At 38.6% G+C, this 13,578-nt stretch overlaps 1 protein-coding gene across 1 annotated transcript in view; it reads left to right on the forward strand.

Annotated features, from left to right (window-relative positions):
* Nucleotides 1-11,120, forward strand: part of TLL1 (tolloid like 1) — a 141,807-nt gene extending 130,687 nt beyond the window's left edge. The window contains exons 20-22 of the mRNA XM_075421672.1: nucleotides 1,432-1,645; nucleotides 6,998-7,248; nucleotides 9,143-11,120. Of these exons, the coding sequence (XP_075277787.1) occupies nucleotides 1,432-1,645; nucleotides 6,998-7,248; nucleotides 9,143-9,277 (600 nt within the window). The 3' untranslated portion in view covers nucleotides 9,278-11,120. The remainder of the gene's footprint in view (nucleotides 1-1,431; nucleotides 1,646-6,997; nucleotides 7,249-9,142) is intronic.
* The last annotated feature ends 2,458 nt before the right edge of the window (nucleotides 11,121-13,578 follow it).

Consider the following 13,578-nt stretch of genomic DNA (forward strand, 5'->3'; position numbering starts at 1 on the left):
TTCACACTGGCTGGATTCCACAAGGGATTTGGTAGGTCAGATTTGCTTTGGTGTACCAGATAGAATGTGTAATTATGATATTTGCTCAGTGTTTGATAGTTCAGTTTTATTCCTTTTAATTATTGCTTCTTAATCCTTCAGTGTTTGGGTTTTTTCATAAACAGCCAGCTATGTGACTACTCATGGGAGCATTTATACTTCGTGCTTTTATACTATTTTGTTGAACAAAACAGATTTTTAATTTCACCTTTAATTGTAGGTTATTTCTGAAAATTCAGGTAGATGTGTATGTATATTGCCTCGTCAGTGTTTACATAACAGGAAGTTACTGATTTTAAGCTTTAGGTTTCTGGTTGGAATTTGGCCCTGGTCAAAAAGTCTTTTCTGAAATCTCTTAGCTATCCCATTGAAATTCCATATGTGTAAGGCAGGTATTAGTTGTGTGTATTTTAGCAGTTTCTGTAGGATATAGCATATGCCTTTGGGAAATGCCTTTGACTGGACACTCTGAGAAATCTAAATTCTGGAAGTTTTTAAAAGTTGCTCTGAAGGGTTTGCAATTTACAATTTTTAATAGACCCAAATTTGTCCTTACAAGCTGCCATGAACACTAAGAGAGACTGCGAATCCCTAGGAGCTCAGAAACCAAGATAAATGTTTTGAAGTGTAGAAGAAACACCACAGATTTTAAATGAAGAAAAGTTTGCAATCACTGTGTTCGAACTATGGCAGCAATTTGAATCTCCTTAGGAGAGCTGGGGGCAGCAAAAGAGTCTGCTGAACTTTTTAAATAAACAATCAAAAAAATTTTGCTATTTTTCACAGTGATTTCGCTAGCAAATATGTGATATTAACATGAAGGGTGCAGCCTGAAATATCGTTAATATTGTGGTAATACAAAATAGCTCTCTAGATAATGGATTAGAAAATATAACTTTCATGCATAACTATTCATGCAGAAAGATCTTTCTCAAAGGCTTTAGTTGTGGTGAGAGGTAAAAAAATAAAAAGGGGGGGAGGCAGCAGATGTTTCAGTCAGTCCTCAACTGTCTGAATAACCAATAGATTTCCTGCTTTTTGCTGTTTTGAATGTTCTGTGAAATCTGGAATTATCCTACAAATGGTACAAATTCAACAGAAAAGTCACAGTAATCTAGATTCAATATTCTGTTGTGGATATTCATTGGCTATAAAGATTCTAATCCCTTTTTATGCGAAGGATGTTGCCCTCTTAAAATTCACTGTCTTAATTATCATTCCACTTTCTCAACATCAGTATGTTATTCAAAGCTACAGACTTGTAGGGGCAGTAATGCTAAAATCTGTCAACTACATCTACCTTGTGTTCTGAAACATACTAACAGCACATACTTATTGTATAGGAACAGTAAATGCAGTACTACATTGAGTCATTTTGCTTTTCCCCCCCAGACCTTCAATGAATTTGAGATAGAGCAACATCAAGAATGTGCTTACGACCACTTGGAAGTGTTTGATGGTGAAAGTGAAAAATCACCAATTCTGGGACGCTTATGCGGCAATAAGATACCAGATCCTCTTATTGCTACTGGAAACAAAATGTTTCTCCGCTTTATTTCTGATGCATCAGTTCAAAGAAAAGGCTTCCAAGCAACGCACTCTACAGGTCAGAAAATCAGGATGTGCTTTACTAATAACTTCCCCTTTATTCTTTAGTGGAAGATATTCAGGCATTTCTTTTATAGGAATGGGAGGAGTTAACAGATAAGAACATTACGACTAAATGTAATGAAACCTGAAGAACAGCAGGAGAAGTCTGAGATTGCAGAAAGTATTCTCTAATCTTGTAGACACGTCTTTCTCCTTCTCGCTCTTTCTCTTTGTGTCTTTCTCAATTTTATAGGTAAATGATTAAAAGATTTTGCAACAAAATCTTGTAGAAAGAAGATATTGGCATAGACAATCTAGGAGATATTTATTAAGATTCATGCCATTAGTTTGTGAAAGATGCAGTAGCTTTTCATTGTATTTGTAATGGCAATACTTTGCTGGGGCATGTGATGCACCTCCATTACCTTCCTGTTCTAACTTAAACAAAAGTCTGGCCTTTGTGTAAACAGCTATTACTTTCCTGTAGAGCTAAAAAGGAAAGACAAGCCAAAGAAAAATAAAAAAATGATACAGAAGACTTGCTTAAGACCGTAAGAACATGATCTCCTTCACATTTACCATTTAATTTTGTTCTTCGGCAGAAATCGCTGAAATTAAGAAGTGTTTTGCAATTGCACTGGTTTATTTCGTGGGACGTTTCCGGGTGCGAGCAGGCTTTCCCCGACGTTGCTTGGCTTACAGTGGCCCCTAGTGCTGAAGCTCTGAACTTCCAGGGGCTGCTGGAAGATGGGGGGTCTTGGGGGTTTTTTTGTTTTCTTCTTCAGCCATAATGTCTGTCTTTACTTTCCAAAGTTCATTCTTATTCTTCCATATTTGGCAATAAATATTAATGCAGAAAATAATTATAAATATCTGTGCTAGTACTGACAAGTAGCCATTATTAATAGTAGATATTAATCAGAGTGATTAGTTGCTGCTAATACCATTTGATATTACCCAGAGTATTCATCAAGTTGGTGGTTAGTGCTCGACTAAGAAATTCTCATTTATCGATATTAGCATTTGCTCTTTTTTTGCTTCTGCTTTGTTAAGAATAATTGTAAAACTTTATTAATTTAATTTACCTTTCAGAGAAAGACAGAAAGGAATAGTATATGAAATATCTGCTCTACACGATCTGGGCCTGGAAAGTGAAAAGTTTAGCTCCCTGTAATTCAATTTTGTTTTCTTGTGGAAAATCCTCTTTTGCAAGCATGCCATTGTTTGCCTTCCCTTAGATCGAAAATAAGATAGAAATGGTAATAATTACTCATTTTTAAATTACCTCGGGGTAAATAGTTAAAGGTCAGAACTCTTGTTAGAAACAGGTGTTTTAAAACTACACTTTCAATTTACAGAATTGGAGCAGTCATTATGTTGCAAGAAGTTCAAATTTATATTCCCTAACTTCTGAAGATTGCTAGTTACTTAATGACTTGCTGGAATTTCCCTCATATATATATATATCTGCTGAGTTTTATGTGCCTTAACCATAAAAACTTTCTTAGCATGCATAAAGAGTGCTTTCCTGGGAAAGTCTGGAGAATAAAAACTGCCCAGTTTTTAAGAATGTTGTAAAAATTATACAGTTTGCCTCCTTAAGAGAGGCCACGTGTTTCTGTCGACCGCTGTTGCCCAAGCTGCTCGCTGAGCTGAACAGCGCGTCGCCAGCCGGTGCTCTGAGGCAGCCTTTGGGTGAGAGACGGCGCCGAGCTTGCAGCCTTTTCCTGCCGTCTTGAGCCAAACACAGGTGCTCCGTGGGAATTTTACCTCCGTGCGTTGGACACAAATGTGAATGAGTAGATATCCAACAAGTGCACAGACAGTGGGTTGTAATTCCTTATTTTATTTTTTCTAGCAAATAATAATTGACGGTATGCAAGGGAAGTAGGCGAGGTTGTCCTCAACCCTGCATAGCTGTGCAGACAGACAGGGAGACCTGAGCAAGTTGCTCCCTTCACTTCTGACCTCTGGGCAGAACTCACTTGGTAGAAGGACCTGTGTAATAGAACAGCAGAGAAAGGACAACTGGATCCTATGCCCAAAGGTGTCTGTGCTGCTGTATTCCTGGCATCTTCATGATTTAATGGCCTCTTATTCTAGTAGATCCTGGTGGTGTTGTTGATTTCTCTTCTGTGACACTGTTTGTATTGAAATACTATGCAAATTCTGAATTTCTATCGAATATTTCAGAAAACAGGAGAAATCTGTAGGTAGCAGAGGCAGTAAAGTTTCAAAAAATAGATTGGATAGAAAGGCTTCCCCGGGTGGAGGAAAACTTATAAAATGCTGCTTTTAAAGCGCAACACAGTTTTAGAAAGAGATTCAGTTATACTTTCCCCTCTCAGAAAAGGGATAACCTATCCAGAAGGAATTTATAAAAATGCTCTTGCCAGAACATTTAGCGTCATTGCTCAGGGAGTGATTCGGTTGCCCTAATGCAGGCATCTAGTTCCCTTCTGGATGGCCTCATTTATGGTGCCTGGCCTCCAGCCACTGCTGCAGGAGGTTGCAGGTCAGCTGCAGGCCCTGTTCCTATCTGTTAACCCTGGGAGGTTGTCTCTGACAAATTTGGGCATTTCAGCTGTCACTCAATTTAGGCTCCTGTGTCGCTTCCAAAATAACTATAATAATTCAGGATGGCAATGCTGAATCAGATTTCTAATCCTGTTTCACTAGATCAGGTAGTGTGGATCTAAGCTGTTCCCATCTGTCCAGCTTGTTAAACAGTCAAGAGACTGCTACATGGTTTGTTCTTCTGTTTGTAGGCAGCCTAAAAGCCCCTAGAAAGGTCAGGAAACAGGAAAGGGGTTTTGTTCCATAGCTGATTTAGAAAAAAGTCTTTAACCTAAAGCGGCATTTTACAGATCAGAAGTATTTCTTTGCAGTCAGATGTGTATGTCGTATCTGTGGCAGAGCAGACGGACCTGCACAGTGACGGTCAGTGCAGCTAGGTTAGTTCTGACACCAGGGCTAAGCAAGTGCTGCTGCGTGGCCCTGCTCTGTTCTCTGTGGACCCACCACTGCCTGTCCCACACATCCCAATGCAGTGCCGCATTGCACAGGCTGGGTGCAGGCTTTTGAAACTACAACTTAGTCCATAAGAAATTGAAATTTTGACTTGTAATTTCTAAAATCAATACTTTATCCTAAAATGTGAGTCTATAATCCATGGGAGAAGGGCAGAGGAAAGGGAATTGCCATTTTCTGCCATAGCTAGAATGGCTACAACTTTCCTTTAAGCTCCTGTCCACTGTAGAAGGAAACCATGCAGACAGTTCATTAAACATTTTCTCCTCAGCAGCTGTGCTGTGTCTGAAGCAGGGAGACGCTTTTGCTGTTGGCAACAGTCCAGTCAAAAAAACAAGGAAGTAAATGAAATAAAGAATAGGAAAAAAGGGGAAAAAAAAATCAGTAAATTAGAATACCAAAGAGAAATGTGTTTGAACTCTCTCATTTGACTAATTTTCTTTATCATGTGCTCTTGTCTGTTCTTTAAAAGCAAAAAAAATTTTGAAATTTCAGATTGAACAACAGATCATGCATGATGGACTACACTTATGTAATTTATATTTCCTGCTTTGATTCCTTCTCCTTCATGATCTTGTTAAGAGGAAGCACCATGTTTTTAAAAAAATAAGGATGCTGTCATTACTGTCATTACTTCCCAGCTGAAGTTTGACTCCCCAGAATATAATAGTGCAATTGGCTATATTGAGTGTGGGTGGAGTGCATGACACTGAAGTCAAATACAAGTTATCAATTCACCAATGTTTAGAAATGTTTAAATCTTCTAATTTGATTCAGGTTATTATAAAATGATTGATTTCTAATAGCTAAATTTTGTTTAAAAGCAGATAGAATTGTCTCTTCAGTTATTCATTAAAATTGAATCTAAACTTTTGAGTCTCAGGTTTTGAATCAAGCTCATTTGCATTTGGTGTTTTTATGGGTGCTATAAGGGATGGATTATTCTTGAGAAACCAGAACAAAATTATGCTGTTTTCACTCAAATCTTTGTAGCTCTGAAGAAAAAAAGCCTCCACCCTTCTCTTGGAAACATAATAAACAACGCATTTTTTCTTTTAAGTACAATTTTCCATCTGTTGTTGGTTGCATTGTAATAGAACTTTTAATTGACAAATGCATGACACATATATGTTAAGTTACTGTAGAAGCTGAATTCACAGGCTATTTAAGATAGAATACTAGCTGTAATTACATCTGCTGAGAATTTTTAGGATGGACGAAGTACTAACTGCTGGTTTGTTCAGCACCTTTTCAGCAATTGCTGTTCTCCTTGAACAAATTGGCTGAAGAACAGCTTATTGGACTATACAGTAAACTTCATTCATATTTAAATTATGAACTTTTTGAGCAGTTATAAACAAGCTCTAAAGAAACACATACATTTTACTACTGTGTACAAATAGAGATCTAGACAGAAAATACTTCTTTGGCATAGGGCGAGGATCTCCAGCCCAGGACTTGCTTCAAGAGCAGGCTTTCAGCTACGAGACTTTCATAGAATCGTAGAATGCTTTGGGTTGGAAGGGACCTTTAGAGGTCGTCTAGCCCAACACTCTGCAGTGAGCAGGGACATCTTCCACTAGACCAGGTTGCTCAGAGCCCCGTCCAACCTGGACTTGAAGGTTTCCAGGGATGAGGCCTCCACTACCTATCTGGGCAACCTGTGCCATTGTTTCGCCATCCTCATGGTAAAAACCTTTCTCAGCTAGCAGCAGCTTTCTCCTGGCCATGATCTCTTGCAGAGAAAGTTCTATCCATAAACTATGCAGCAAGCAAGCTAGTGACCTTGGCAGTGGCACTTAAAGTATTGAGCTGGTTTTCCACGCACCACATGATGGTTAAGGTTGACACTCGTATGAAACACAAGACTTTTGCACTTGATTGCTGACTGTGTGTGCTAGAGCTGATCCTCCCCTGCCTCTTGCAAATAGTGTTGTTAAGCTGTGTGGAAAGGCTGTCACCACTGAAATGTGGATGCCCCACTTGTCAGCACTTGCTTTGCTGGCCACAGGCACCTCTCAAATGCCTACCTGAAGCACACCCTACCTCTTCAACTGTGTTCCTTACAACTTTGGTGTTCCCTGTCTTTTTGTCTTTCACTTGAAAATTATGAGATATGCTCAAATTTCTGTAGTTATGAAACAATTTATATAGGGAAAACTCAGAATGATGGATTTGTATTCATACTGGGTAGTACTTCACTCTACACCTTGTTTGGTTGACCTGCTTGTGGCATAAAAATGCACTCAGCCTCAATAAGACTGGGCATCTATGAAAAGAAAATGCTAATTTGCACTGAATAAGCTTCTTCGTCCTTATTTTTTTTCCCTCTGTTTAGAGTGTGGTGGTCGGCTGAAAGCTGAAACCAAGCTGAAAGACTTATACTCGCATGCTCAGTTTGGGGATAACAACTATCCGGTTCAGACAGACTGCGACTGGCTCCTGGTGACAGAGCGTGGCTATCGCGTCGAGTTAATGTTTCAGACTTTTGAGGTTGAAGAAGAGGCAGACTGCGGTTACGATTACGTGGAGCTCTTTGATGGTCATGATAAGACAGCTGTGAGACTTGGTCGATTTTGTGGATCTGGGGTAAGTAACCAGGAGCTAAAGTTTTTATTTTCACAACAAAAAGAAATAGAAAGACAGGGCATGGGAAGGAAAGGGGCGAGAAGAGATGAGGATCAGTTACAACACCTTATAATGAAGATACTAGATTATCTGTGCTAGATTTTATTTTAAATATAAATTTGCAGACTTGTAGTACAACCATTCCCTTGAAATATTTTCAGCAATAAATATTCTTATGTAGTTTTTGACCAAAGTATTTTAATGTTATGTTAAGCTTCAGGTAGCTGGCAGTGGAGCGTTTAGCTGCACCCCAAAAAAAGTTAACAGGATTTTTCCTTAGAGAGAAATGCACTGGTGTTGAAAAGTATCACATTAAAATTATTTCAGTTTGAAAGAAGATGACACATTTTTCAGGGGTAGGGGAGCTTTGCAAGCATTTATGATATAGCATCATAGAATACTTTGAATTGGAAGAGACCTTTAGATGCCATCTAGCCCAACTCCCCTGCAAAGAGCAGGGACATCTTCAACTAGATCAGGTCGCTCAGAGCCCCATCCAACCTGACCTTGAATGTTTCCAGGGATGGGGCATCTACCACCTCTCTGGGCAACCAGTTCCAGTGTTTCACCACCCTTATTGTAAAAAATTTCTTCCTTATATCTAGTCTAAATCTACCCTTTTTTAGTTTAAAACCATTATGCTCATCTACTACTTAAATCTGATTTTAGGAAAATGGTGTGATTAATACAGGCCATAAGAAAGCCCTGTCATCCCAAATGCATCTCTGACATTTTAACTGTGAGACGTGGAGGAAATTGGCCAGGTGACATCCTGAAAAAGATGTATCCCATTTCTCCTTTTAGACTCGCATTGTTATGTTGGTTGCCTGCCTTGAGAAAGCTGGTGCAATGATCCCACAAGTCCTCATCAATTCTTTATATGTCTGCAAATGCAAGCACACTTTCATATATAGACTTTTTGCCTGAATAAAAGGTGTGAAAGGCTCTACATGAGATAGTAGGAGCTCTTAATTAACCGCGTGACACCTTTTGGATTCAGCCATGGTGCTGGATCAGACGTCTCAGTCATTCAGATGACTTACCTGTAAGATGGCTTAAATCCTTTTAGGGCATTTTTTTGAGCACTTAAAGATTTGGAGATATTGCCAGTGAACTGTAGGCAATATGTTGCAAGGGAAAAGCTACAGCTGAGCCCAGCGGCTACTAATTTACACAAAAATTTTCTCTGCAAGTTGCCCTATTTTACAAGTAGGAGGGCAGCAAACTGGAGAAAGACACAACCTTGGGCTGTGTTGGTTTGGTTTTTTTTGTGAGGGGTGAGGTGAGGGGATGGGAGGTGGGGATAGTTGGGTTTTTTGTTGTTATTTTGTTATGGTTCTGGTAAGAGATGGATGAATGGCTTTAGAGGCCACTCAAAAGCAAACACATAGGAAAAAAAGGAATTAAATAGAAAAAATATTGAAAGCAAAATAATCCAAGCTGAAGCAGGAAAAGGGCACTGTTAGCATATATGACCACCTTCTCAGCTTCAGAAAAAGGACTTGGTAGTTCAGCTGGTACTTCTGATCAACGTGCTTCAGTAACTGAACTGGCCGTCATAGGGCTATGAAGAATAAGATCAAAAAGTGATACTGGAGTCATTTTTTGAATGTAAGTTTAGAATATTGTGTGTGGTCCTGCCCGGTCTCTTACATGACTCCGGAAGAACTATTACATCTGGGAATGACAACAGAACAAGGGGTTTTGTTCTCTTTGTCTTGCAAGAAATTATTTTAGAGATATTGAATACAAATTGGATAGAAAAGAGGAATATCCATAAGAAAAAAAAAAGTGAATGAAAGATATAAATACACAGACTGCGCAGATAATTTGTTTGTTTGTTCATTTATTTTAGCCACCAGAAGAAATTTATTCAGCAGGGGAAGCTCTTTTACTTCACTTTCACACTGATGATACAATCAACAAGAAAGGATTTCATATACGATACAGAAGCATAAAATATCCAGATAGTGTGCACACCAAAAAATAACACAAGAACCTCTATGCCAGAAAAGGAGAATGAGAAATAAAGAATGCACAGCAGAAAGGAAGGAAGGCGTGTCTTTTTTTAAAAATTGAAGTTATTAGCACAAATGTTTTATATGAGTTCTGTTGAAATGATGACTTATAAGACCAGAGACTGAAATAAAATAAAAAAGATATCACCTACCCTAGTGGAATAGACAAGAAGGTGATGTGCGGGCTCCATACTTGACTGTCTCTGCAAAGTGAAATATGAAAGGACTTTGGATGCAGGGAGAATATAAAAGCTTTTGTTCATGGTTTGACATTTGTCATAGATGCGTGCGGATTCCATCAGTTGCATTCAGGAGAAGTGACCCTGCAGACCGTTCTTCCTTCTGACAATTGTATGGTGTCCAAGAGGAAAAAAAGTTCTTTCAGGTCACACTCAAAATGCTGCCCTTATATCTAGTTGCTTTGACTTTGTATCCTGCATAAGGTGTGTACAAGGGCTTGAAAGAAGATATGAAATGGGAAGGTCTTCCTGCATCCTTCTGTATTTTTTACGAATTCATCTGTCATATCAGGTTATCAGTGTTTTGAAACTGGAAAATCCTACTCCTGAATTGTAACTGATCTTTAGAGTATTTTGTTTTACTAATGACTGAGAAGTCTGAACTCTGACATTGGTCATCACTAGTTGACCAGTCACTAACTGACTGAATTTGAACAGTGTAAGCATCTGAAAATGTTTGGTTTACTGGTTAAGTAAGCTATCTCTGATGATGTGCTCTTATTTTGCACTGAACATAGAAAGAGACTGAGATGAAAACCTGTCCCAAATCAAAACCTGTGTCCATGAGAAACAGAAATAGTCAAGGATCATCTGAAACACCTCCTACTGAATTTGGTTTTAGCAGCACATTTGGAACAACTACTAAGCTTTATTTCTTCGGACCTCTTTGTGAATGAGCTAATTGTGTGGTTTAGCTAATCAGGAATGAAGCTGCAGTAGTATCCAAGAGGGAGGTTTTCCAAAGGGGTTTTTTTCTGGGAGTAAGAGTACCTGTGATGGCAAAAAAAACAAAACAAAAACAACAGTCCCAGGATTTGTTTGTTATCAAGAGTGAATTCCTATGGTGCTATTCCATGAACATTAAAAACAAAAACAAACCAAGAAGTTTTAGACTTTTGAGCCAACAGCTTGTAGATCATGAATGTCTCACTACGCCTGGCTGCATCTAGAGAAGGAAGGCTTTACTGCTCCAAGGGAGAGTGGGTCGCAACGGCAGCACTAGTCCTGTGGAACAACTACTACTATTGCCTTAGAATCCTCGCACATGGTCAGACAGATCTTCCTGTAGATACACCTCTAATTTGATTAATAATTTGATGACTTGGACATCTTAGCATACGCTAACAAAAGGATCTTCAAGCGAAAGTCCCATCTGCAGAGCGAGATCATCTGCTGTAAATACAGTGACCTGCTTTTGATGTAGAGATATGTTACGTTTAAAACTGAGATATTGTATGTGCTTTAGGCCATACATGGCTTTAGTCATAATGTATATGCATTATGTAAGTATTGTATGAGTGAGTGCTCCAGGGGAGTGAGAGGTATTGTATGGGTGAAAACTGAATTGTTTCTTTATGTGCCAAGTTCTATCAGGACCCTGTTTGACTGTAGCAACTTCTCTTTGAAGGCTTCATAGACAGATAACAAAGACTTCTAGTTGGCAAGAGTCAAGTTTAAACAAAGTATTATGTTTCACTTACAAGAAATATTATTTTGATATCCTTTGATGTAAGTTGCTACTCAGATTAGCTTAGTTTCTGTTACCTTACTATGAACATACATTGGCACTAATAAATCTGACCTTTTTTTACAAAAATAAAAATCAAATGTCTATATAGGTGTCTTTGGTTGTTTTAATACCACTATTACTGTTCATATATTACTGTTTTCCTTTCCAGAGAGCTTGTGCATGTGAAGTTCAAACACTGAAGAATTTCTGTATTTTTATAATGCTGCTCTACTGTCTTTTGGCTCATTTTTCAGGGTGTTTGCACAAGAAGTTAACTGCAAACCATCTTCTCCAAGGTCTTTCACTACAAAATTCAGGCAGAAATATTACTATACTTAAAGAAAAAAAAATTTTCTTAACTTTGATACATAATTTATCAGCCGAGTGGAACATCAGTGCTCAAATTTCTGAGAGGAAAAGTAAACAGCAGCAACAGCAGTGTATCCCTGGCATGGGTAGTCCAAAGGGGTTGGGAAAGGCTGAGGCTGGGAGCAAGAGCAAGTTTCCATGTTGGGTTTTTTTTTTTCCATTTTTGTTTTCCAGTCTACACTTAATATTATCTCCCTTCCATTTGCTAAACAAAATATTTTAAGTCTTCCTTTTCTATAAATTTGGCTTTTTTATTCCCCTCAGGGTTACTTTAACAACGACAGAGTTGAGTCAAGTTTATTATTTTTTGGAAGGGTTTTTTTTGTTGTTGTTATTGATGCATACAGGCCCCTTTGTGTGTAGATCCTACTGTCCTATGCTATACACTGCAACTGGAGTAGTTGGGGAGGAAGGTTGGACTGGGCAAGCTGAAGGCGAGAACACTGCATAGTGTATTTCCAAGACCCCGTGCAAGGTGATTCTTCGTGGTCATATCAAGGTATTGCTTTTGAGTACAGTATGTCTGGAATTATTTCACATGGCATATGTAGAAGACAGAAAAGAGTTGCCGTAACTTGAATACAAAGGTTAATTTTATTTCTCTAATTGCTTATTCCTCTGTAGATCCCATATGCTTAAGAGTGGTGAAAATGAGGAAGGTGTTCTTAATGATTATCTCGATGCTAAATGAACCATATGGATCATATCTTCGCATTGGCCGTGATCCTAGTCAATGCCTCATGGTGCTATCAGAGGCTATTAAAAATGTAGTTATTTCCGAGTCCTAGGAGGTTTTTCCTGAAGTAATGAAAATCACATATTCAGTGAACTTCTCATTTAATGGGAGTGTGCCTTATAAATAGCCTAACAGTAAGAAAATAATGAAAAAAACCATTATTCTCATGAAATTGTGAAAAGCAATGTGCATTATCCAAAAAAAATCTTTGAAATGGAGAAATTTGTTCACAACAACATCTTGCCTGTCGAGCAGTCAAATAAACAGGATACAAAATCCAGTGGTCTGGAGATCCACCTTTGAGACCTAGTTACAAGGCATTTAGTGGCAGCGCTCCCAGCAGGGTGAAGAAGATACTTACTTTGCTTCCTATTTGACACAAACTTTCTTGACTATGGGTAAGCTGCTGAATTTAAATGATTTTTCTTGTAACATGATGTAAAGTTTTCTTCACAGCTACATAAAAAGCTTCTGACGTGTGCTGAGTATTATCCTTTAATGTTGTTAAATTCAGCAGAGAGTGTTGTGGTGATGGAATGTGCTGGATCTCTGTGGCTGACTGGCTCTTGAAGAATTTAAATCTGTAGCAGACCGAATTCTGCGATCAATACCGTGCTCAGATAAGAGGGAATGTATGTTTGTGAAAGGCTTTCCTTCTATCCTTAAAACCGAAAAAGAAAAAAAAGAATAAAAATAATCAGTGAAAGTCAATTAGAAGAGCTACCTTACATAAGAGCTTTGAAGGTGTAGCTGAAGTGAATACAGCAAGGTAGGTGTGCACACAGAAGATATTCTGTTCTTTGCTGGCTCTTTGTTATAATCTGCAACTTATTTGAGTCATCTTGCCTTGCTCTGAGACCCATGAAACAGCGAGTTGACCTAAACACGGGTGAGAGCCAAATCAGGTCCTTAACATAGTATTGCAGCATTACTTTTTCATTTAAAACAGATTGCTTTTGAACCACTGTAAAAAATAAGGTTAATTGGGTGGAGACTTTATCCACCTGGGAATCAGTTTTGCAGTTTCATTGTGTTGCCAGGGGTGCAAGTGGCACACCTGATTTTTTTATAATGGAGGAAATTGCTGTTGACCTCACAGGTTGTGTGCTGGACTTACTCTGGCTGTGCGCTGCACCACCATAGAGCGTGGACACTGCTCAGGCACACTGGAACTTTCTTTTATAATTAAATGGTTCTGTTCTGCCAAAATTTACAGATCTCAGACTTTAGGGACCTGGTATGGGTGAGTAATTTCAGGAAAGTATTCAGTCTTAAAATAGACCTGACCAGTAACCAGAGGGGAATTTTCTTTTGACTTCAGGTCTTAAATTGGGTTCAGATGAGTAATAGGAGGGGATGGGTTTTATCGCAGTAACACATGTGATCATACGGATTGGCACAACCTTCCCTAAGGACTTG

The sequence above is a fragment of the Opisthocomus hoazin genome, chromosome 5, assembly GCF_030867145.1.
Source record: "Opisthocomus hoazin isolate bOpiHoa1 chromosome 5, bOpiHoa1.hap1, whole genome shotgun sequence".
Taxonomy (NCBI): domain Eukaryota; kingdom Metazoa; phylum Chordata; class Aves; order Opisthocomiformes; family Opisthocomidae; genus Opisthocomus; species Opisthocomus hoazin.